At 43.7% G+C, this 25,281-nt stretch overlaps 1 protein-coding gene across 7 annotated transcripts; it reads right to left on the reverse strand.

The window, feature by feature from the left end:
* Positions 1-259: 259 nt before the first annotated feature.
* On the reverse strand, positions 260-20,398 carry LOC100705552 (transcriptional repressor p66 alpha). Of its 7 annotated transcripts, none has more exons than XM_025900406.1 (11): positions 20,005-20,398; positions 10,390-10,904; positions 8,611-8,743; positions 8,239-8,367; positions 6,459-6,536; positions 6,212-6,331; positions 5,788-5,967; positions 3,501-3,759; positions 2,543-2,961; positions 2,320-2,443; positions 260-1,673 (listed from the first exon to the last, which is right to left on the reverse strand). In XM_025900406.1, the coding sequence occupies exons 2-11, from the start codon at positions 10,899-10,901 to the stop codon at positions 1,534-1,536; spliced, it is 2,094 nt and encodes a 697-aa protein (XP_025756191.1). In that variant the 5' UTR covers positions 10,902-10,904; positions 20,005-20,398; the 3' UTR covers positions 260-1,533. The 7 variants fall into 7 exon arrangements, with proteins under 7 accessions (XP_025756191.1, XP_025756186.1, XP_019203766.1 ...); XM_025900401.1 differs by having other exon boundaries at positions 2,185-2,443; positions 20,005-20,361; XM_019348221.2 differs by having other exon boundaries at positions 2,185-2,443; positions 5,788-5,943; positions 20,005-20,357.
* Positions 20,399-25,281: the final 4,883 nt, after the last annotated feature.

Here is a 25,281-nt window from a genome sequence, read left to right on the forward strand (position 1 = left end):
AAAATCACCCTTCTTCCTCATTCTAACGCTCAAATTAAACTTCAGCAGGTCATCCTGACCACATCTACATGCATAGTTGCTACCATGTGAATGACTAGATATCTGTTAACAACCAGTTAAACAGACCTAATGAAGTGTCTGATATGTCATGATGACACAGTGACTTTAACAACCTACATATGGCCCTATAATCGAAATCCATAAGAGCAAAAATGTCACAGAGGCAGTGATATCCCAAAACAGCAAACAAAAGCAGCAGTTTAAAATGTAATATTTTTTATTATTTCTTTCAGGAGCTAGGAAAAAAGTAAACCAAATAAATTTAAACATAACTTTGTACATTGCAATTAAGATTACTGGAAAGCAGAGAAATTATGCATTATGGTTAGGGGCACAAGATAACGATGGTCTTGTGTAATCCAGAGTCTTAATCTTAATTGTGTGATCACACAACTCTGTAACTGTGTAATCCAGGAAGCTGGAAGATGTTTCCTTTAAGGACTGAGTCAAGGCTACGTATAGCCTATGTCTCACGTGGACAATGGATAAATATCGGAGGCAAGATTTCTGGCTCCAGTGTGGCGAATTCAGCTCCTTCAGAGTTTTGCATTTTCTCAGTGATGATGTAACACTCAAAATAATCTTACAATGTTGACAATATAAAATAAGCAAATTACAGATGGTAATTACAGATGAATTAAGCAATGACACCATGCTTCTTCAGCTAAGGTGCAAAATGGACTTAAGGGTAGGCATGCTGTTAAACAGGAAAAAAAAGAAAGAAAAGAAAAAACAAAGCTAGAATAATCTTCATTTGTGGAAACCACATTATACTGAGTGATCTTAAACATCAGTCCAAAAAAAAAGAAATAAAGAAAAAAACAAAACAAAACAAAACAAACAAAAAAAAAAACAAAAAAAAAACAAAACAAAAAAAAACAAAAAACACAAAAATAACTTACGGTAAATACAAAATAAATTCAAACCTTTAACTACATGGGTGGTGTCATGAAAATTTTACAACTTGGTTATTTTGCTTTTACTTAAAATAAATGTGTATTTTGTCAAACGTGAACTCTTGGGTGTGATACAACTATTCAAGTGTCAAAAGACTGGGTGCGTTTCACCCACATCATGGCAGAAAAGGGCTCACAAGCCTCAAACAGAACGCTTATTTTTATCAAAGGTACTCGCAGCAGACATAACCTCCTATCGCACATCATTTAAACGACCCTGTCTGGAGGACAGAGCCCAGAGGAAGCCCTTCAAGTATTTTCTTCTTTGCCTAGTCAAATCAAAAAGGTTTCTGCACAATTATCAAATAACAGTGAACCTCAAAAGAAGAAAAAAAAACATTAGAAAATAAGGAAAACTAAAACAAGAATCATACAAAGGTATTAATTAAGGAACGTTTCTTCACTTTGAGAGATTGTAATTGCTTAACAAGTCCTGCGGGGGCGCTGTGGACCGTATTATTGGAGCCGAGGAACTTGGGACAAAAACTAGTAAATGAGTAGCGGAGTACGGTTTCGACTATTTCCACGCGTTTGCAGTCTGCGAGATTGACGAGCGAGAGGGGATCATGTCCAGCAGGTACTCCCTCTGGCGAGCGTCCACTGTGGCTGATGTCTTGTGACCCGTCAGGCTGGGGTTCACGTAGGCCATGGTCACTCCTGTGAACATGCAGCAGAGCGGCAGGTCAGGTCAGGGCGTGGAAAAGAACTGCGGCGTTACGTCTAATGATTTCGAAAAACACTGTATGATTGTGTAACACCTGAATGCAAAGCCACCCACGGCCCCATAACGCACGGACAGACACCAAGGAAAAACGAATGAGAGTTATGCGCTAATCTAACACACAGTAGTGAGACCCAGGAAAAAGTATTAAAACCACCAAACTGAGGGATTACAGCAGGAAAACAGATTAATTTCCAGAAGGGGTGGAGGGTGGGGGTGGGGTTGGGGGGTGCCTTGTCCGAAAACATTTCCTATTCATCATTTTCTTTCTAATGTGTAAGATTACAGTGATCACATTTTTTTCTTTTTAGAAAGAAGATAAATTAATGATAAAAATAAAAAAAAGTTGGATTTGGGGTGTCAAAGGATTGCTTTTGGACCAGACAGGAATTTGAGAGAGAGCAGATGTCAGGCGTCAGAGTTGGGCTGGTATTAATGTGAGTCTACCTGTGTTGCTGCTGCTCTGCTTCTTCCATGCAGTGGATGAGGCACTACCTCCGCTGATAATCCTGTGGCCGCGGATTCCACTGCTGCTCACCTTTGAACTCTGCACAGAGCGGTGGGAAACATGGGCGTGCTTACCTGGCCGGCTGACCAAAGCCGCCGCCGCCACTGCGCTCTGCAGCTGGGAGGAGGAGGAAAAGGAGTGGGGGACGCCTCTCACCCCCACTGATGAGACACCGTGGGACAGGTGGCCCTGTGAGCTCTGAGGGAGGTTGGGAGACACAAAAAGGCTGTTTGAGCTACGGAAGCTTTGACTCTACAAGTGTTCTCTGAAAAAAAGAGAACAAAACCTGATTCCAACCTGCTTGATGGAGTGATGATGAATGAGGTTTCCTCGGCTGGCCTGGTGGTGGTGCTGGAGGGAGGACACTCTGGCCTGAACTTGCTTCAGCTGCTGAGCCACCAGATGCTCTGCCTTCAGTGACGAAGAGGCAGATGAAGCGGATGAGGTACTGTGGGAGACTGGTGAAGATGTCTGCTGAATTATACGCTGCTCTATTTCTTGCTCTTGCTGCAGTGCTTTGACAAAGGCGGCTTTCAGCCTATTGGTATGCTCAGCTTTCAAAGCCTTTTTCTGGTTGGATGACATGCAGTCTTCACAGAGCACCGCCCCGCCTTTCGTCTTGTCCTGCCTCCAACGGCAGGTGAAGTCAGTGTTGCACTGGCTGCAGATGAAAGGTTCTCTGATGGTGGGCTTGGGCAGGGCTACACCCGTTTTTCCTGGTTGGAAACAGAGACAGGAAGCCCAGAGGCAATGAGCAAAGACAGAGCAGTGTGGCATCAAATAAGCACTGAAGAAAAACAGACACAAGCAGACAGATATTTAAATCCTGGGTGATAGTGGAGATGTCTTCACTAGGAAGGAACAATAGAAACAAAAATAAGCAGGCCAATTAGTAACAGGGGGAGGACAGCAACTAATCGCCATTTTCATTTTCATTACTGAGGAACATGACAGTTATTTTCCTAATTAATCAGTTAATTGCTTGCTTGCCCCAAAATGTCTATCAATATTTCCCAAAGCTGATCGTGATGCCACAAAATTGCTGTGTAGCCAGAGATACTCGTTTTACTACCATACAAAATAAAAAGAACAAACTGTTACAACCTAATTGCTGGAAAAGGAGACCGACTGGCACTCCTGATTATGAATGCCTTTAGTGATCACGTCTCATTATTTTTCTGTTGAACCACAGCTCAGTTCACCCCTATAACAACAAAACAAAGCAAAGCACCAAAAGCTAAAAATCCACACATACCTCTGTGGATGGTATCCAACAGATTCTGCACCACTTCTTCCAGTCCCACCAGGTAGATGAATTCATTATTGGCTGCAGAGGGCAGGAAGTTGAACTCTGGGGCAGGTGGCTTGGGTGGAGGGATCTCCAAGAGGGTCTTCTCCAGTTGCTTCCGCAGCGCGAGTTTAGCTGCAGCCTGACGGCTGGCTGGAGAGTCATTCAGACCCACCACAGACACACCGCTTCCTAGGGAAGAGCCCTTCAAACTGGATGAAGAGGCCTGCGTAAACAAGCAAAGACAGGAAGAAACACATGATGTAAATATTCAGCCCAGACCACAATACTGTCTTAAAGCTCTGTGACAATGTATTTAACATTTGTGCCAATGTCAAATACAAAGCCCAATAAAAGCAGCTACCAAAATATGACCATGAGGACTTTTACCAGGCTTTAAAGTCATTGATGGGTTTTGGTTTCTTTTCATGGGTCTTATAGCTTAATCAAACTCTTCATAAGTCACAGCAACTATAGGCTCTCACTTTGTACTAACACACACACACGCACACACACAAAATCTGACTCATCTGATGATCTGGCTACAAAAATACCTGCTATTTATCAAAGATGCTGACTTCACACACACCTGGTTAGTCAACCTACTTTATTCCCCAGACTTTATCCTTACTCTTTGCCTGTCGGTTCTCCAGAAAAAGTCTGTTATGGGTGACTGTACCATGTTCTCCTGAAGTCAGAAGTGTCCTGTTTAAGAGGCACCGACATAACGGCCAACTGTCCTGGCCAGAGGACCCTTCTCTGCGATTGGTTAGCCTGGCTCAAAATGAACTCTCCATTGCAGTAACTACACATTCTGAACATTTCAGCCTAATCTGTGTTTCAAATTTATTGCTTCAGTAGCAAGGCTAAGCTAGTCAAACGAGTGATGAAGCACATCATCTGCCTGAGCACAGTTTGTGAGCCTGAGCATCAACAGGCTTCAGAGTTTTATTGGAACGATACATTAATCAGTTACTTCAAAGTTTAATTGAGGACTGGGAAAACTTGCTGTCTGCCACCTAATGCAGCCCTGTGGAAAAATAAGCTGGCAGAACCTCCTTTAGCAGCAATAACGTGAAGTAATCATTTTCTGTACGACTTCCTCAGTCTGTCATATTGCTGTGGAGGAATTTTGTCCCACACTTTCATTTATGCACAGCTCTCTTTAGGTCCCACCACAGCATTTCACAGTCTGCCTGAGGTCTGGACTTTGACTGGGCCATTGCAACACCTGATTCTTTTCTTTTTCACTCATTCTGTTGTAGATTTGATCATTGTTCTGTTGCATGACACAACTTGAACCAAGTGTTATCTGTCAGATAGACGGCCTCACATTTAACTGTAGAATACTTTGGTATACAGAGGTGTTCACAATCCACTCAGTGACCAGGAAACCATCACCCCTCCACCAACGTGCTTCGCAGTTGGTATGCTGATATGCTGTGTTTGGTTTTCACTAAATGTGGTGAAACATTTCCACTTTGACCTTGTCTGTCCAAAGGACATTATTGTTTTTTGAGGTTTCTGAGCATTGCACAGTCTGACCTTGAGTTTGCTGGGACGATCACTCCTGAGTAGATTGTGACATTGTGTGTGTGTTCACACACACCTGAATGCTCCACACCAGCAAACTGCCAAAACCCGTTTTCATAAAGGTGCTCACGTTTACTGATGATCAGTTAACCAAGTGCATCTGATGAGCATCTGATCAGGCTACTACATTCTACTTCATTTTCACATGACTGTACATCTACAGGCTGACGGTACATCTTAGTCAACCCGTTTCCCCTACAAGTAACAGTTTGCATTACCTGCCCGGCTTCCTATGGACTGGTAGATAAGGGTTCTTATTTGTTTTATTTTCAAAACTAAATGTGAGCTAAACAACATTTTAGACATCACTTTTTGTGCTTTCTGCACACTTGATTGCACCACAGCATTATAGGTAATCAGTGAAAGAAGTCGTTATTGACACAACCATTCAAGATTTTTGACTGAATTCCCATCAGTTAAATTTAGGATTCTTTGTAATATTAAATGCTGAAGGCAACACATACACCAACGTGCAGTGGCTACAGCTTTCTCAGTTATAATCAGGAGCATTTTGAACTCTACACATATCAAATTTAGACAAAGTAGCAAAACGTTAACTTCATGGTATAATACATCCTACGCTTCCAGCCTGGAAGAGTGAATCACATCTGTGCCCACTCTTATTGTTTTTTTTACATTGAGGGACCGATGACATACTAACCAGCGTGCTGCCGACTCTGATGAGGCCTGATTGGATCATTCCTCTCTGGCCCTGGGCGTCAGAGTTCCGGGGACCCAACAGCAGAGGAGGAGGACCAGACCCCGAGCCTCCAGAGGCAGCCAGCTGTTGCTGCTGCTGCTGGCGGAGAGCCTGGATCTGCTGTGGAGACACAGAGATGGGCTAACCATGACAATGAGAGGGGCAACACAGACACGAAGGTAGTGGAGGACGAGGAAGGGACATCAAAAAGCACCAAAGCAAAGAACACACAAAAAAGAGAGAGGCGCAAAGAGAGAACATAAGTCCTACGTTTAAATATAACCTTTTCCCGAAAGTTTGTCTCTTTAGAGTAAAAGACAACACTACCACGAAACACCTTCAGGCTATCATTAACTTGACAAGGATGAGTTTTCCCATGACTCACCTGTGCCCCTCTGACCAGAGGTGGCATGATGATCTGGGAGCCATGTTTAGACGATACCTGCTGGCCTCCTCTCACCAGGGGTGGAGGGATGACAGTACCCGAACTCCTCCCTGTCAAAATCTGGTTTAAAGAAGGAAAAAAAAAAAAAAAGGGGGAAAGAAAAAACACACCATAAGAAGTGGCATCAACTACAGTGCGACTGTGCTTTCAAACAAATAATGTGCATGTGTGATATCAGTGTATTAACCTGTGGAGAGCCTTTACTGCTTGCAATTGTTCCTCGAATTAGAGGAGGAGGAGCAGATGAGCCAGATAAACCTGAGGGCTGAAAAACAACGTACAGAGAGATTAAACAGAAACGATGCTTCACTCTGCTGAACAGCACAAGCTTAGATGAACCAAATGTTGAATCGCACCATCAATCAACATATAAACAGCGGCCGTCCCTGTCGACGAAATGAACTGCATGTGACACATGGTTTATCTGCACCATCAAGGCATCACCTGCATTATTCAACAGTTATGATGGCTTTAACCTATATATTTGAATAAAAACTGACCGAGAGTCCTTATCACTTTTTTAAATCGTTTATTTACTTTGTTATGTAATAATTATGAGGCTGTTGTCATGGTTACTGTCAGTTTTACTTAATAGAAGTCACAGATTAGTGTGGTTTGTTGTGTCATTTTTCTGTAACCAACGTTTTTCATAAATGTATTTAATCACATAGCCTGTACGTAAACAACAGATTCCTACCACAGTGACTTGAGCCGTTGGACAGTGCTCTGCTGTTTTCAGCATTTTGGATTCATCTGATTTCATTTTGGATGGATTTAACACATAAATCAAAGACACTGCACGCTCATGCAGTAGCAACCCTAAAGTATACATTACAAAACGAACACTGTGTTCCTCCCCAGCCCCTCTGCTGGACATTAGAAAGAATGCAGGTTTTAGCCACTTCTGCATTGGCTTCACATTTTAAACCCATCTTTTCTCTGCCTTCTGTGCATCACCTTTGACGAGTTTGACTTTAGTCATTTACAACAAATTATCATCAAATAAAAAAGAAAATGTGCAGACGACTCGTATAATCTGAGGCTGTAGGAGAGAGATTGTAGGAGAGGCTTTTAATGTTAAGGGCCAATTTGTAGCTGCTGCTGCTCCCTTACCAACTTGCATTGTGGGTTGGTGTCTTTTAGATTTGACTTATTTTTCTAACCTGATGCGTGTAACACAAATTGACAGCATTCAATTAATGAATTAAAATACTCTGAATATAATGAACTAGGGGGCTGATCTCATATGTGTTAGCCAAATGATCGTACATTAAATCAGCTCAACCTAAAAATCATCCAACACTGAACACACCTATGACCTCCCAACTGGCTCAGTCACATGAGTGACAGGAACCCCCTTGCCTCTGCTGAGTGTATTGAATTTTCACATAGGCTACCAATTGCAAGTTGGGGTTATTAAAAGAGCTTGATTGTGTTGCACACCCAGGACCACTTTTGATCGCAAAGTGATTGCACAGGTCACCTGATACGAGGCAAACCTTTTTGCAAACAGTCGCAGTCTAACTCTCAGAGAGTCGAAGGTTGGCAAATAACTGCTGTCTGATTTATACATGCATCATATACATGCATCAATCTGAACAAGTTTTGTCAATGAGCACACTCAGGAACAGGAAGTCTGCTGAGCACAAATGTAAGTTAAAGTCAGGCAACAAATGTGATTTTCAATGATTTATCACTGTTAATTGCTGTATTATCAGAAAGATATAATTGCCAACATGAACCCATTCAAATGCAGACAGACTGACTGTAATATGGTAACATTTATGGGAGATTTTAGTGACAGCATTGGGATGCTTGACAATCCACAGAAAACTGTGCAGGAACTATAAGAGAATCACTAAAGATCAATGACCTGTTGGCAGATTTGTAATATTATCCCATCAATATCTATCCCTACATGTGGAAGAGTGCAATGATGTGTTGATGTGGCGAAAGCTGCTAGTTACCTTCTGCAGAGTGTCCCTCTGAATTTGGCTCTGCCGCAGTTTCTTCAGCAGCACGAGCTTGGCCTCCTCCAGTCTCAGCTCCTCCTTCAGCTGCTTAATGATACGCTCCCTCTCAGCTGGGCTGCTTTTCTACATTCAACAGAGCACAGCGGCACTTACACCACGCACGTTACAAAAAAAATGAAATCCCTTTCAGGTGACTGAACATCCCCTGATTCCTCTGAGTCCTCAATCCACCTCTAACCACACAGTGCAACATCTCTGAGGTCAGAACTTGCTTGCATCCCCAGTACTAAAATCTATAAAAGCTCACAGCTAAGTGAGTCTCGAGCTCTCTCTTCCAATGCACGATTTCTGACTTTGGTCTCTCACCATGAGCAAGTCCGTGTCCAGCTCTTTAAAGTGGCTCAGCCCGTTCATCGGTGGACTAGGGGAGTCATTATCTGACAAAATGATGACGTCATCATCTTCAGGGGATGGAGGGCGTTTCTCCCTTTTTATACTCCTGGACAAAACAAAAAAACAAAACTGTTAATAACAGTGTTTAAATTGATGTTTCTGTACAGATTACATCCAGTGTGTTCCTTCAGTACTTTGAGGGATGTTATAATCATCCTACTCCACAGCTTGACCATTTCACTACTTCTTTCTATCATCTATTCTAGTCAAAATTCAAAAGATCCATCATTTGAATGTGTTGTGCATGAATGTGTATACTCTTGAAACATCGGCATCCCCAGTGAAAAATCACAAATGTGATTTGAGTTTAAAGACAGGATTTAGCTGTGGCGTTCGAGTTTGCAGTGGCAGATCCGGCTACGTTGAGAAGCTTCAGAACATGTATGGCGGTTTGAAGGAAGATAAAGCACAACTCGACCGCTTCAAGTATTGGCAGCCATTACTAATGCCTGTATTTAAGGAGGTCTGCTCCTCAACCACAAATATAATTTATGACCGCAGGTTTATCCTCTTCGCTGTAATCTAACAAGTCCAGACAGCGCTCCGCACAGCTTCTATTCATGTCGAAGCTTTTCCAGCAACAAGGGGAACAGGCTTAAATGCCAAGGAGGGGCAAGGTGTGACTGACTTAAAGCTCCGGTGAAGGTCTTTAAGTCACAATGAAACGGCTGCTTGAGAGCACACATTTCCTGTTGAAACAGGATACTGTGGGCAGGCGTCTGAAGCATTTGGGGTTGACCTGCATTCGCGTAAACTCGTCACACAAGGCACGCTAAGGAAATCTTGGAGAATTTTGGGATCAGCCATCACTTTTATCTACAAAACCACATCGTTATGCACATTTTACTCATGGCCTCCCCTCCAAACACTTATAGCTCCTACTGCAAAGTGACTAGTTGAGCTGCAGGCTATATGTGAGAGTAGATGACCTAAATACTTTGACTAGTGGCACTCAAAAACTGAAGGGCAGGAGGAATGCTCCTGTTAAAATAAGACAGGCCTTATGATTGCACAGATTATGCATTTCTGTGAAGCATAAGAATTTGGTAAAGTCAACAAATGACGACACGCGGCCCGTCTCTTCTCCTCGCCGTCCTTTTTGTGTGTGTGTCTGTGTGTTTATTCATGTGTGTATTAGTCTCTCCTGAGGGCTTAGCGCCATCATCACTTCCTGTGGATTAATCACTTCTCTTCCAAAGAAGTCACGTGACCTCAAAGTCATCATCACGTGACACGTTCACTTTTCCTCCCATCCCTCCCCCCTCCCCCTCCCCTCACTGTTCCTTCCACTGTGGAAACCATGGCAACAACCGGCTGGAACCAGTTTGTGACACACACGGCTTCATTTTGTGTTCGGGGAGTTTTTAGGGTTCAGGTGGTGGAGAGGGGGGAAAATGGAGGTAGAGCAAAAGTTCAGCATCACCTCTGAGCCACACACACACATGCACATGCACCCGGCTCCCCTTCCCTCTAATGCAGCAGGATTACAAAAGTAACTTTGAAACATTTTTAGCCTGTTCATACTCAAACAAGGTGCCATTTGTCCTTTTCTAAAACCCCATAAGTGGGTTTTTAGAACAAAAAGTCTAGACAAGGAGCCGGCAGTCCCTCAGAAAAGCCACAAGGCGCCTTCACGTTATTATTTTTGTGCTTGTCAGAAGTGAACAGAGTTTACTGTGAACCGTTTCTCACCCTTTGGAGGTGCTCATGTCCACGGGCTGCTCTCCTGTCTGAACTTCAACCTTAATAGTGGCCTTTACTTCCCCTGCGGCCAGCATGCCGCCGGACGCCTTTGGCTCCGCCTGCCGGACGCGGCTCCTTGTGTCCATTGCCCTTGCTTTGTCATTGCAGTCAGTCCGATTGTCTGAGCCGGGTTCAACCACCTGCTGTCTCTGGGACCGATTTCGTTCATCCTTCACCGGCTGGGAGGTCAAGGGTAACACTAAAGATAATGGCAAAGGGCTCTGATCTTGCTCCTGCTCCTTGTCATGCTCTAATCCGGGCCTAGTCCGGCTCTGACCATCCTGTGCCAGAATAAGGTCAGGCTTAGGTTTAGTTTGTGTCTGTGTTGGCGATTCAGACGGGTCCAGTTTAGGTTTTTTGCTTTCATTGTCGGCATTGGAGGTTTCTACAGACTGTGGGGCAGCCTCCCTCTCCAGCGCCCTCTTTTGGCTGCGTGTCTGGCGGACAGCCTCCTCAGACATCCCCTGGAAATAGAAAGAAGAAGAATAACAGTGTTACGTGACGTGTTCAATAGTCAAACAGGATCCCAAAATGACACGAAGAACAACAACAACAAAAAAAGTTTAAATTGAAAATAGGGAGCATAAAAACTCCAGTAAAATGAAATGTCCATTTTTATTGTATGAAGTTGGAAAACACCACTTAGGTATACTTAAGATTCTACTCAACAAAAACCAAAACAGAACTTTTCAAAAAAGAAAAAACAGAACTTTTAAAATCATATTTCCATTTCTAAAAGAACTGAAAATGAAAGTCCTTGTGTTTAATTTACAATACCCATTTATAGTCACATGCTTATGGCCTACATCAGGGTCAACATAAATATATATTTTTAAAAATAAAAACTTTAAAAAATCTGAATAAACTACCTAAAAGTGTTTTGAGTGGATATGTCTGACGTTGGGTGAGCCAAACTTAAACACCACCCCTCAGCTGCACTTTTCCAGCTCATGGCTGCGTCACATACCACCTTGTTTTCCACTGGACACTCCCTTTTTGCCTTGACTGACTATGATCGTATGATATTAGGCACAGCCATATTGCCTTCTCATTGGCAGATCTTTATGTGGCTTTACACTTGCCAGCCACTTTATTAGGTACACCTTTTTAACTTCTCATTAACACTGTTATCTAATCACTCAACAACGAGGCAGCGACTCAGTTTATTTAGGCATGTACACATGGTCAAGACAATCTGCTGAAGTTCAAACTGAAACTCAGAGTGAGAAAGAAAGGTGATTTAAGTAACTTTGAATGTAGCGTTGCTGTTGCTCCCAGAGGAGTTGGCCTGAGTATTTCAGAAACTGCTGGGATTTTCCTACACAACCATTTCTAGTGTTTACAGAGAATGGTCCGAAAAAGAGAAAATATCCCGTGGGCAGCAGTTCTCGGAGTAAAAATGCGTTGTTAATGCCAGAGGTCAGAGGAGAATGGCCAGACTGCTTTGAGCTGACAGGAAAGCAACACTAACTCAAATAACCACTTGTTACAACCAAGGTATGCAGAGGATCTCTGAATGCACAACATATCAAACCTTCAAGCAGATTTGATACAGCAGCAGAAGACCATACCGGGTGGATCTAAGAACAGTAAACTGAGGCTGCACAACAGGACACTGCCTGGTTCTATGAGGCTCGATTTCTGTTGCAGCAATCAGATGGTGGGGTCAGACTAAATAACATGAAAGCATTGAACCATCCTGCCTTATATCACTGATTCACAGTGGTCATAGAGTAATGGTGTGGAGGATATTCTCTTGGTACGCTTTGGATCCCACAGTATTAGCTGAGCATCGCTTAATTTTATGATCAGTGTACCCTTATATAAAGCTCAAATAAAAGCTCAAACTGGTTTCTGACTGGTTAAACATGACAATGAATTCACTGAACGGGAGGGACACATCATGGATGTGCAACTACAAAAATCTACAGCAACTGTGTGACACATCAGTATGGCCCCAAATCTCTGAGCAATGTTTGCAAAAGACAGACAGACTATACTAGCAAATTGGATGTATTAAAGTGTTCTGTCAGTGTACATGATTGGTTGTTTTCTAATTCGTCTACTCTGTGTTTATCCAATTGAGCGTGTAGTGTTTGATGTTTTACAGTGACCCTGATGCGAGCTATAAGGTAAAATATCTCGGCCAATTAATAAAGTTTTTCTGAACAATATAAGTGCTGCTGGAGGTACAATCTCAGGTACACAGCTCTGACTGCAAGCGCAGCAGCCTCACCCAGCTGCTCTTCAAACTTCCTGTTAGTGAGGGGCAGCCAATCAGAAGAAAGCCATCTTATAAGGAAAGGTGATAAAACAGCTTATTTCAGACAGTGGATGAACTGAGGCACAGAGTAAGACAGATAAAGGTTATGATGAACTGTGAGAAGAAAAATAACAGAGCCCCTTTTATTTAGGCTCTAATCCGAGTCACATGTCATTCTCGCAAGGCTAACACGGTAGGAGAAACTTGCAGGTCTATTACCCAATAATAAATTAAGGCATCTATTTTACCCCAACTGCATTTGTGATTGTCCTCGTGTCGTTCAATAATGACGCAGACAAGACTGACCTTGAACCAGCTGCAGGGGACGTGCTCTGAAAATGGCACCCAGACAAAACATGTTGGATTATCACGGTCACATGGCCAAGATGTTGACTCAAGTATAATTCCAAAACATCCCATTCTCCAAATCTCAGTCTAAACTAAAAGCCAGGAGAAAGGGGGACACTAGGAAAAATATGGGCGTACTCAGAAAATGCTCAAGTGTTCAGGGCAAAACAGAAAATCAAAATATGCACTTGAGTGAAGCAGAAAGGTCTTTTGAAAGACTGCAAAGAGAAGAAAAAAATGCTGCAGAGAGATAAAACATCTATGACAACATCGTAATCAAATCAGAGTTAAAGGGACTTGGGGTAGCGCGAAAAGTCACTGGAGCATGAATTCTGTTCAAATATTCATAACAACTCATGAATCCACATATTTTAGAAATGTACGTATTCACATGGAGGGATTTTTCATTGGCTGCAAGGAGCTCACGATGCGTATACAACTCTTTCTGAGTGGAGCACCAGATCCATTACTGTCCAATATCCCCTGAACACCAGATTCAATCCCCACCAGATGTTGACATGGCAGCGGTAGTGGAGATGAGGACATACAGCGGCTCGCTCTGTCAGGCGGACGAGCATTACAGAGTGCACTTGTGCCCTCGCAGAAGTGCACCAGTACATGGTACATAGTGTCACACATTATCCCTACAGTAGCTGCTCTGAATCGCTCGGAGTCGGGTCAGAAACGAGAGCGGACACACGGGAAGACGGCAGACACTCCACATCAGTCAATACGTGTTGATGGTTTTGATAATGGCCTATCAAACTGTTTGGCTGTACATCTCTGATGCACTTTCCATATCAGTGGATATTGACCCATTTATGCATAATAGCATCCTGTGCACTAAGAAAAGACTTACAAAAGGGTCAATCATCCCACTGATGACTCTGTGGATTTGGACACATGCCTCTGAGGTGTTTTCTGCCCCATCAAGTACACATGATGCTGTATTATCTAGTGAACACCAATATGCCTAAATATAGGTATAGTGTGAGATTATAAGGACAGAATATGACTCATAATTTCCATTACTAGTGGTGCTGATTATGCCGCGGACTTACATACTGTAGTTTGGTACAAGAATGACGCTGGTGATAAGATCATGAAGGATTTACTCAGAAATTTTTATATCCAGAGCAATAGCAAAAAGCCAGGTAAGGCTCGCTATTGTTCACTGTGTACACACTCATTGAATTGGTTATTATTGAATGTGTAAAAAGGCAAATGTTGATCCATATGGCATGGTACACACAGAGAGGAGACAACCTGTGCTCAAAGTTCACAGGATCTCAAACAGACAGCACATTCAGAGACGCACACAGATCTCGCTCTCTGCTGGAAGAGCATGAAGAAGCAGCAGCGCACCGCAGTTATGTACTTATGCATATTTATGTCTTTATGTTACAGAATCGAGAGCCAGTCCTCCCAGGACTGTGGAGGCCCTCAGTCTGCCCAGCGACGCGCCACAGGAAGCTACGTTCCTTTTTTTTTGTTTTGTTTTTTTGGAAGGGTGTGGGAAGGAGGAGGAGGGGGGGGGTTTCGCTACAATTAACCCTTACAACCTGGAGTACTTCTCCGTGACACACACCGTATGCGCTTCCACCCCCTCCTCCTCTCCTTCCTGTTCTCAGAACGGCTATGGCGGCGAGCAATAAGCGCACTTAATGTATCCATCATGCGCACATACAAAATGCACGCAGGGTGACAATGCAGCATGCAGTGCAATCATCTGATAGCAGAGAGCTGACTAAGTTTTTATAATACTCTGACATCACTGAGACACACATGACATGACCCTTCCCAGGATTCAGTGGGGGACACAAAGCACTTTTCCTGAGAACCGGTTTAAACCGGTTAGCTTGTGTGTGTGTATATGTGTGTGTGTGTGTGTGTGTGTGTGTGTGTGACTCTGTCAGTGTGTGTGTATGACAGAGAGAAGCTGAAGCTGGTTTTAACCCTTCAGGTGCTGGAGCAGGCGCAGGGCTTCCACACTGACGGCCATTATACAGTGTGTGCGTATGTGTGTGTGTGCACGTGTGGTGTGGCGGGGGTGGGGTGTTGTGATGACATTATTAATTTCTGGCGCATATAGCTGTGAAATGATGCTGCTGGAAGGAATTAGACATGGGGAACGCCACCCATCCCCACACCCACCCCAACCTTACACGGGCACTGACCCTATCTTTGTAATGGGGGATCTTTAATGGCTGGCAGGTTTCACATTTCATCTCCATGGCAGTTTACACACACAATTCCTTCAAACCCTCTTCGCACACACACGGTGGAGCATACCACCTCCCACCCAAGAACTTGACATCACATGCAACCAGTGCAAAACCTCTGAAAGCAACCGAAAGCAAAACTGAACTTTACATGTCTCACAAATTCAGGCTTTAAAGCCAAACTTAACTGCTCACTTTTCACACACACACACACACACACACACACACTAAGAGGAAGAGCTACACTGCCCACTTCAATATTACACTTGCTATAGCAGCAGGCGGAGTGATTAGTGTCATGGTATGATCTGAATCACATTGTATACAACATTATCCTGTTAAATATTCAAATCAGATGGAAATCCTCGAACAGCATTAAACGACACTGCAAAGACTCGACAGCACAGCGAGAGATAGCGCTCATAATTCTCACGGTGGCTGGGCTGACTGGTTGGTTGTCACTTGTTTAGCATATTTTCGCCAGACCAAAAGTTTACCATCTGCATTTCTTCCCAAAGTAGAAACATTCACTTGACTTCGACCAGAAGCTGCACTGTCCCTTTGGTGTCTGGTGAATAGAAGCTACATTTGTCCTTGAATGATAACACCATTTTCCCCCCCCACTAGTACCTACTCGACACAACTCTACTCGACACTTAGGTGGTAGTACCTGGTACTTTGTTAGTATCTACTTAGCCGGGGTTCTAAGCGAGCTGAAAAGTTAATGTCAACAGACTGCATGCCACTGACTGGCCAGAAAGTGATGTCATTGGATGAGTCATGAGAGAAACTCCTTTACAAGAATCAAGCTTGCCATTTTTGAACCCCGGCTATAAGGAAAAAGACTCCACATTAACAGACACTGTCCACCAACGACGAGGTGCAGACCATGTCCTCCATTGTTGTGTTGTTTTGTGTCGCATACTCACAGTGTGATGGCATTCAATTGTAATGGAAAACGACCGAAACCGATTTGAGTCGAGCAGAGTAGGTGCTAATCTAAAAGAGCCACCCAACTGAAGCCCATTAGATATTACACAAAAACATCTGAATGAACACTGTCGTCGCATTACTAAAACTCTTTATCAGTGATTTTTAAAAAAAGGGGGGACATGAATAGATGTAATTTAATGACATTGAAGAACAAAGTTAAGAAGATTCTGTAGGTTTTGCAAAATGTAATGTCTTGCAGTTTCATTCTAAAGCCACAAGTCTGTAATTGTAAAACTAGACTTCAGTTGGTCTTCCAGTTTTACAGGGACACAACAATGTAGGAAAACACGGCATCACTGCTGCTTTCAGAGACACATTTTCCAAAATGATGGCAATTTTGATTTTATTCCAATAAAGTTGCCGTGTGCACACTGTGCTTTCCAGCATTTAGTTGTGTTTTGGAGGTTTCCATGTGCACACTGAGAATGACCACAAGACTGGTCCTCTAACAAGTCCTGCGCCTGTCACTATATTGTTTAAGACGTGACCATTAATGAGAATTGACATGGCCCATACATCCGTGTAAGACGCCTGTCCAACAGTAATACGAACGGCACATATGCAAGTTGACTCAGTGTCCAGAAAGTTCCCAATCCAACTCTGGTCAGCTGTCTCAAATGCCTGATAAACATTTGATTCCTTTTTGTGACATTTCTCCAATCAAACCCAATCATCTCATTAACAACTGCAGTGTAATTAAATCACAGTGATCACTGCCACATTATCAAGTTGCAAAGTGCAGGTACTTAACTTTCTAGCACGTGTGGCTTTCACCAGCGTAAAATACACATACTTTAATCTCGTATCAGGTTCCTACCACTATCAGGGTGTTGTCTTCTCTGTCTTTTTCTCCTGCTATGAGGCAGTTATTTATCACATTGATCTTGTCAGCTATCAGTCAATCATCCTTCACTCACACCAGCAGCCTCACTCTCAATTATCACTGATGTCCACCTTTACATGCAGTATGTGTTCAGCGCTTTATTTACCCACCGAGAGACCTTTTACCCTGTGAACACATATTTCTACATCACACGGGGGCTTCAGGAAACCGTGCAACTATGCGGCCACTCTGCCTTGGAAAACTGCTGAACCAGCAAAGTATTCGTTTCCATTACCTGGTTGCATCTGTCAGAATAACAAATGATAGCAATGATAGTTTCCGTGCACTAACTAAAAAGCAAAACCTTCGCTGCCCCACTCACAATAGAAGAATTTCATCGGAGCGTGTATGCTTAAATAAAATGTTGCTTTGGAGCTAGTTATGGCCAAAGCTCACTTTTGTGGGTCACTGACTTGCTCAGTTAAATAACTTCAGATCTTGAGAGCTCAGAGCTTCACACGGCAGCCAGCGTCACCATCTACACGAAACGGGCCGAAAAGGCAATTAGGGAGCAACTTGCTCCACACGTATTTGATGACGTCTCTGATGCTTGACCAAACAGGTCGCCCTGTGACCCCCGGTAGTTATGTGGAGCAGCTCGAAATGTGGCCAACAGATGACCCTTTACAGAACAGTAGCTGATTGCACAACTGCCCTGAACCAGCCTTGTGTGTCTGTGTGTGTGAGAGAGACATCACTGGAACAGTGCTTTCTGGAATGGCTGAAAATTCATGCGCTGTTTCTGACTCACTCAGTCTTGTCATTTGAATACAAAAAACACAATCACTCTGGGGTGGATAGTACTACTACTGCATCACGCTGCAGATGCACAGTTTCTACACAATCAGGAAGGACAGGTAGCTCAACAGCCAAAGTGCTCCCCTCTCCTCTGACCGCCCTCTTCACTAAAGGCAACCTGCACACTGTTGACATGTAAATAACGCTTTACAGGGCCTTTGTTCACACAAACAAGCGAGGGTTCATTCCAGATCACCACAAAGAGGCAATAAAAGTCTCCTAAAAGTAGCAGCTCGCTTTTGCCACAATGCCATCCCCAGCTTACATGGCACGCATGGGACTTTTAAGTGGCTGCATTGTGTTGCAATGAGAAGTACGAACTAACAAAAACTGATAGGAATCGGACAGAAAATCTAGATTTTTTTTTTTTTTTTTTTTTACAGCTGTCTTAGTCTCACAATAGTAGCATTCAACCACATATTTGTAGTTTTTTTGGATCATTTTCACAAGCCGCCTTAATTTTATAATAATTATTTTTTAATGATTAATAGACGATTATTTAGCTTAACAAGAAGAACTTCACTGCAGTAACTCTGATTGTGGCTCACACTTTCAGGCATTAATACTATTTGGAAAGCAAGTTGATACAAGTCAGCAGACATTAGACAGCTATGTCCTCTGCAGGTGACGGTATGCAATAAGACGCTGAAAATAAATCAACTGCAAAACTAATTAATTAATTAATTAATTAACCAATTAAAGGCTTACACGATCACGACTCAGCAAGAGAAACCAGTGCCGTCACAACACGGCGTCAGTCCGCGTGTGGCTCGCTGCACACACCATGAGCAACGCCGGCTTCCGTCACGTTCAGCCATTAGATATCCCCACGTTTTAAATCCACCTCAGCGCGTCCGCATGAACGGACGGCACATATTTAGCGGCGGACTGGTGTGACGGCAGAAATCCTGAGCCCACAGCTTTGTCCCGAAGCGCTGCAAAAACTCGTGCTGTGGAAATGTGTGCACGCGCCTGTGTGTGTGCGTGCGTGCTCCTGTCTGGCTGAGAGGAAGAGACAGAGAGGGGAGTGTGTGCGGTGTGTGTCAGAGTGAGTGTGTGTGTGTGTGTTCAGCTTTAAGAGGAGGAAGACTACGGTTGTCACAGAGAGAAGTAGGAAGATTAGCTACCAGATAGCAGAACCAATACTGGTGCCACGGGGCTTAAAGCGGGCAGCGGCGTCCACCATTAACGTTTCCAGCCGTCAGTACACAGTCCAAAAAACCAAACTCAGCCCTTTAAAAACTAAACCCAGCCCACACTTACATGTGCAACTAGCCGGCTTTTTTATTATTGACACCGCCTCGGAGGAGGTGTGCGTGTTATTAGTTAGCGAGCTAACATTAGCTACATCGCACAAACAAAAACACGAAGCCACTTTTAGCTCGGATAAAGGCACTCGGTGTGTGTGACCACCAGCGGCTGCCGGACACTTTAAGCCAAACTACTGAAAGTCCTCCGAGCCGGGGCAAGCCGCTCGTCAACATGACCCCCACACACAACCAGAACCGAGCCCGAATCGTTGACCTGGCTCGCACCCCCGATGCGGGACAGCCGTCGAGCTCAAAAAGGACCCCCAAACTTTCGCGATACTGCCCTAAAAGTGCGGCTTTAGGAGGCTCACCGGGACGGTTTACCTGTCTGTCCCCTCCCGAGGAAAAACCTTCGAGTCGGAACTCATAAATTTCATCGACCGGCCCACGGACTGAGCCGCCGCCGCCGCCGACGACCGTCGAGCCGCTGGCGATGTAACGTTGTAATCCTTACCTCGTTAAACGACTTCTACCGCACCAAATCAAGTCCAGCCATCACATTTACTCGCCGGTGCTCCCGAGGAAACATTAAATAAAAGAAATTTTGGCTGAGCGAGCCCCCCCTCTTCTCCTCCCCAGTGCTCAACCTTTGGCTCTGCGGAGAAGTGTTACTTTTCAACAGCCCATCAGCTTCTTTATCGTCACAGATAGGTGGAGGAAAACCTGGCTCCTCTCGACGAGTCCGAATAAAAGGCTCCTCTCGATCCCCTCACTAAAAAAACTTCAGCTTCACATAAGTCAACTTACTCGGTAGCTTTGTCGCCCGTTCTTCGCCGATGGTCGACCAAGGAATGTTTAATCTGCAGTTAACCTCGATAAATCGTTGCTTTTTTTGAAATCCAGGGGATATCCTCTTTTTTCGGCCCTCCCCGCTGCCGCGTCTGTTGCCAAATAATGCGCCTCAACACACATGGAGCCGCTGCGTCCTCTTAGTGGGCATGCGCACCTCGCCATACCAGGGCGACCGGATCACATCATGTAAGTCACTGACCACGGAGGGCCAAAGCGGGACGACAATGTCAGGGCCCCCCCGGGGTCCCGGAGTGACCCGTGAGTGTACCAGCAAGTGTACAGATCCCCTCCAATACACACTCACACACGCACACACACTGTTACAGTAGGGACCCATGAAGATGTAAAACACCACATATTTCATCCCAAACACTCACTAGCATCCTCTTTGAATCACCACAGCTTCTACTGTGGCTCTAACTCCAAGTCAGGACTCAGCTCTCAGATGCCAGAGTCACTTTATTGCCAGCCTGATGAGCACGGTGACACAAGTAACGCTTCAAACTTAGCATGTGGACAAATAATCAATTTGCACACAAAACAAAGGGCAGACAGCAGCTGCAAGAGCGAGGAGACAATCCGCTCAACTGCACCCGGGTCCGGACCCTTAAAGGTCTCCAAAGTGCAAGCAAATGCTGATTTATTTCTACTTAAAGTATGTTATGAGCTTAATGGGGGTGGTCCTGTTTTATTTCATAATGTTGAATCTGTGCCTGGCAGAGGCGAATGTGACTAAATCGATTTATCAAACCCTTATTTTTTATTTATTTTTTTTGCTATGTTGTGCTGATGTAGTCCATATAGACACGTGTTTAATCACCTTAGTGGTTCATGTTGTCTTTACATGCCTGATTAAAGCTCAGATTTTTCACATTCATACAGTCAGTGAGTGATGCATAGTAAACATGCAACCCAGCAGTTTAATGTTTGCATTGTACATGATGGTTTGCAGGGGTTAATGAGGGGACGGCACCTGCAATTTTTTCCCTGCCATGTGGGCAGTTCCAGTAAATATACATATAAATACTCCATAAACACGTTATCTACTGAGCTCAGACTGTGATCTTACACAAGCAAAGTCAGCGCCATGTTTACCTTCAGTGTCTCTACAGCAGAAGTGTATCAGCGTCACATCCTCAGCATCGTGTAATTATCCGGCTTCACATTTGTCTCCCTGACCTCAAATTATGATCTAAGGTAACCATCCTCACTTATCTCCTGATTCAGAGTCACTGTGTGCAGCAGCATGTGATGCAACTCAGAATAGATCCAAGTCCTGAACCCAAACATTAAGGCTATTTGTGTCTCTCTTTACAGTGAAGAAGGTGTGTGTGTGTGTGTGTTGTGGTGGTGGGTGGGGGGGCACAGAGGAGGGTTGCTTTAAAGAGCGGTCAGCCAGCCCTGCAGTTAGAATCCGATCCAAACATGCAAGTCCAGAGCACTGTCAGCTGGGTTATACTATGCCAGTGACAGAGTCCCTTCTGTAAAAGCTCCAGCTGGCGTGCTCTTTCATGACAAGACCTGCATCGCTTCAAAGCATCCCTGTGAACTGAACTCATCCTCATTCGTCCACTACCGTGCATATAAATGGACATCCATATGTAAACGTGTGTGTGCCTGGAATACAGCGATCTAAGTACGACAGAAGTCCATAAAGACTGAGCGGGAGCGGGAGTGCTAGCCTCCAGGTGGGTGGAGAGAGGGGTGGTTAGAAGTGCTTTGTCAGCCTCACCCTCCCATTCTTTAAATGACAACAAAAAGAGCTCTCTCTCTAGATGTTGCTGTGTCATCGGGTCTGATTGTTTCTGTCCCCTCATCCCACTGTTCCATCTCCTGAGGCTACAGATTGTCTCGTGTAAAGCAATCACATCTGTAGCAAGGGAGCCATCTTCACATAATCACCCAGCACAAAGAAAAAAAAATCAAATTAAGATGAAGGGGGGAAAAAGGCGGTCTTGAGTTTACAGGTTGTGATGAATCTTTCTGTAAATATTGCTGCTCCTCCTCCTCCAGCAGACCCAAGGAGAAGAACTGCGTTATCCCAGCTCTATTAAAAAACAATCAGGGCTGTGAGTTGCACTTGAGAACACTGAAGTCATCTCTTCTGTGTTATTTCTGGTCACTTTCCGCAACCCCTGGGGGAAGTTTTTCCAAGCCACAAGTCAAAGCACTTTGAAAGAAAAGACTTCAAAGCGGAGCGGTCCACCTCTGGAAGACTTCTACAAGGTGGAAGGCTTGCCAGACTTTTTCTTTTTTTTTTAGGATACATAAACTGAAGATATTAGATGTCTGCTATTGACATTTACTGAACATTTGCTTTTGGGATATAGAAAATACAGAAAATACAGTTCACTTGGGACAGGCTTGGACTGACTGACTGATTTCATCAAACAAATCAGTACATTTATATTAATGACAACGTTGTATCCCGGTAGATATATGAGTGATTCACTACCCCTCCAACAGGAGGGCTTTATGACAATAAATGATTGAAATCTTGGAGACTTTGGGTGTCTTTGGGCTTTATTCTCGCAGCGTGTAGACAGTGTTACACACACACACACACACACTCTCACACACACACTAATTGGCTGATTCATCATTTAATCAAAGTGGATAATTAAGCAAATGAACACAACCTTGAAGTGAGTACTATCGACAAAGTGTGAAGCCAGAGACTTAATAAGGCGTATTGGGTTACATACATGCTTGTCATGTGATCTATGTAAGAAGTGTACATAGCTTGTTTAAATAGGCTGGACCTGTTAAGTAACAAAATAGCTCATAAAGATTATTAAACAAGCCAGATGTTATTGACATATATATGTGTACATATATATATATATATATATATATAATTGATATGCTAGTAAAATGGTGTTTATTAAGATTAGGATTGTACACTCTGTCAGGTTTTACAGGTCCTGTCCAGGTGGAAAGGGTTCAGCTCAGAAATCATAGTGAGGCGAGGCCAGCCTGCAGCTCCTCTCTCCGTGTGGAGCAGGCCTAATGGCCGCCCGTTACGACATGACAGCTTCAACTTAATCCTCATTAAGCACTGTAACAATGCAGGAAGTAGCAGCAGCAGTCACGATTAGGCGGGCTCACTATTTGGCAGGAAATGGCTCCTTTCAGCAGCTACGTCCAAGACACCTAGAGCGTCCCAAAAGTTTTCACTTCTCACTGTAACCTCCTCCTCCTTCTCGTCCGGTGGAGACAGTCTCCCGGCGGCATCGGTGCACGAAGGAATAAAGAAGGAGAGAGGGGGGTGGGTGTAGGTGTACTGAGATCAGATTGATTAGAAATGATGTATTGAGAAAAGATGAGCTTTCGTAAGGAGGTCTCCGATGAATGCCGGTATCTGCGTCAGGCTGCCTAACCTCATGCTCGTGGGTGGAAATTTCGTGCTTTTTCTGAACGCGGACAAAGGCAACTGCGCATCAAGTTAACATTCATGCACACATTTAGCGCACAGAAGGAGTTATTTGATCATTTTCACATCAAACAAGTTATAAATTTAAAGTCAAGGCGCAGATGTTTGTTGTTCCTGTGAATTCATTTGTAAAAGCTTTGAAGGATTCATGATTCCCACCCTGCTGGCCTTTCTCCAACTTGCGTAAAAATCCATTTAAGCGTCTTTAAAGAGGAAAATGAGTCTACAGCCGTGCCGATCTGACACAACCACCTATAAGAAACTGATCTATTAAACCAACTCAGCCTGACACCAATTAAGTGTTCATTTCAATGTTTTAGGGGTTTCATTAGTAGGGTCCTCACCAGTTTACATTTTAAACTGCGCTGATGTTACACGATCTTTCTAACGTGTGTATGATTACTGCCTATTCTCTAATCAGGTTACGCAGATGAAGTTTGGCGTAATCACGGTGATAAAAATGTAATGGAGTCTCCACCGTGCGCGCGCATGTGTGTGTCTGTCTCCCTCTGTGGCAGGACTCTGCAGGCTGGCTGCTCACTGAAGAGTAAAACCCTGTCTCCCTCTGCCCCCGGTGTGCCTTCATGTCCTACCTCACATGTATGTCTTACCTCAGCAGAGAAGACAGATGGCTGATTTTCAAAATAACTGCTCCAAATTCATCATCCCGAGTGAATGATGAGCTGTAGGTGTTGAGTAGTGGCCATGTAGCTTTTTAATTTTGTGTACTGAGGTTTGAGTATATGTTGAGGCACACATTTTCACTTTTCACATCTTCTGCAACTCATTCACCAAAATGAGGAGGTTTTAAAAGTGTGCCCAGCTTTCACCACACCTGAAACACGAGACCTTTTGTTGGCTTTTTGTCTGAGCAGGTGATGGTCTTCACTTCCCTTGTGGTCCTGATGTCATTCACACTTTTCATGTGCTGCAAAGATATTATTAAAACATACAGCGGTTATGTACAGCAGTAGGCTTAATGTGAAATGACTATTTTCTATTCACTGTTCTCACTCCTACGTAAGGATGCATATACTGTAGTTTTTCACATCATAACCTTAAACCTTAAATTAATCAAATGTAAGATTCATGTCTGTCTGTTAAGCATGTCTTAACCTCCAGGTCACCTGTGACCCATCATGGTTAGGTTTATTGAACCTACTGAAGAAGTAAACTAGAAGATGGTACCTATTAAATTTATCTTCATACAGTGGGACTGCAATTTTTCAGTTAAAAGTTTTTCAGTTTGGGTGCTTAAAACTGATAAATTCTATTAAGAAAAACAAAACCCTATCCCAGCCTTTAGATGATCAACCGGCTCCAGAAGATGGAAAAACTTCTCATATCCACATATTTGTAAAAATCAATAATTTAAAGTAAAAAAACCCCCAAACAAACCCCCAAAAAACCCCGAATCCAAGTTGAATCATAGAGAAATAAACTCCAGGATGGTGGCTTTAACAAACTCTTCTGGTTTATTTTCACTCATCCCCCCCGCCCCCTGCCCCCTGCTTGTCCATGCTTCCCCAGGACTGGCCGTTAGGCCTGCACCACAGCTCGGAAACCACTGCAGTAATCAAACATCATCTCAGGCGTTCATAAAACGTCAAACCCTTTTAGAAGACAGGCTGTAAAAATAAAATCAGGTCTTGTGATTGAACTTAACTTCTGTGTGGACTTGGAGAATTCTTTGCAAAACAGCTCTTTGACTTTACGTCACGCACAAAGTTTTGGGTTTCGCATTTTTTGGTGCGTTTTCCTCCACTACGATCCGTCTGTATGCCAGGAAATGAAAAGGC

Source organism: Oreochromis niloticus, linkage group LG18 (genome assembly GCF_001858045.2).
Source record: "Oreochromis niloticus isolate F11D_XX linkage group LG18, O_niloticus_UMD_NMBU, whole genome shotgun sequence".
Classification (NCBI taxonomy): domain Eukaryota; kingdom Metazoa; phylum Chordata; class Actinopteri; order Cichliformes; family Cichlidae; genus Oreochromis; species Oreochromis niloticus.

What these genes read in the sequence shown, in the direction of transcription:
- LOC100705552 (XM_025900401.1), bottom strand. Translation starts at nt 10,901, where the DNA reads ATGTCTGAGGAGGCTGTCCGCCAGACACGCAGCCAAAAGAGGGCGCTG. An exon ending in TGGACACGGACTTGCTCATG is followed by an intron (nt 8,368 to 8,610) that starts GTGAGAGACCAA and finishes TGTTGAATGTAG; the next exon opens with AAAAGCAGCCCAGCTGAGAG. An exon ending in GCAGAGCAGCAGCAACACAG is followed by an intron (nt 1,674 to 2,184) that starts GTAGACTCACAT and finishes GCATGTTCACAG; the next exon opens with GAGTGACCATGGCCTACGTG.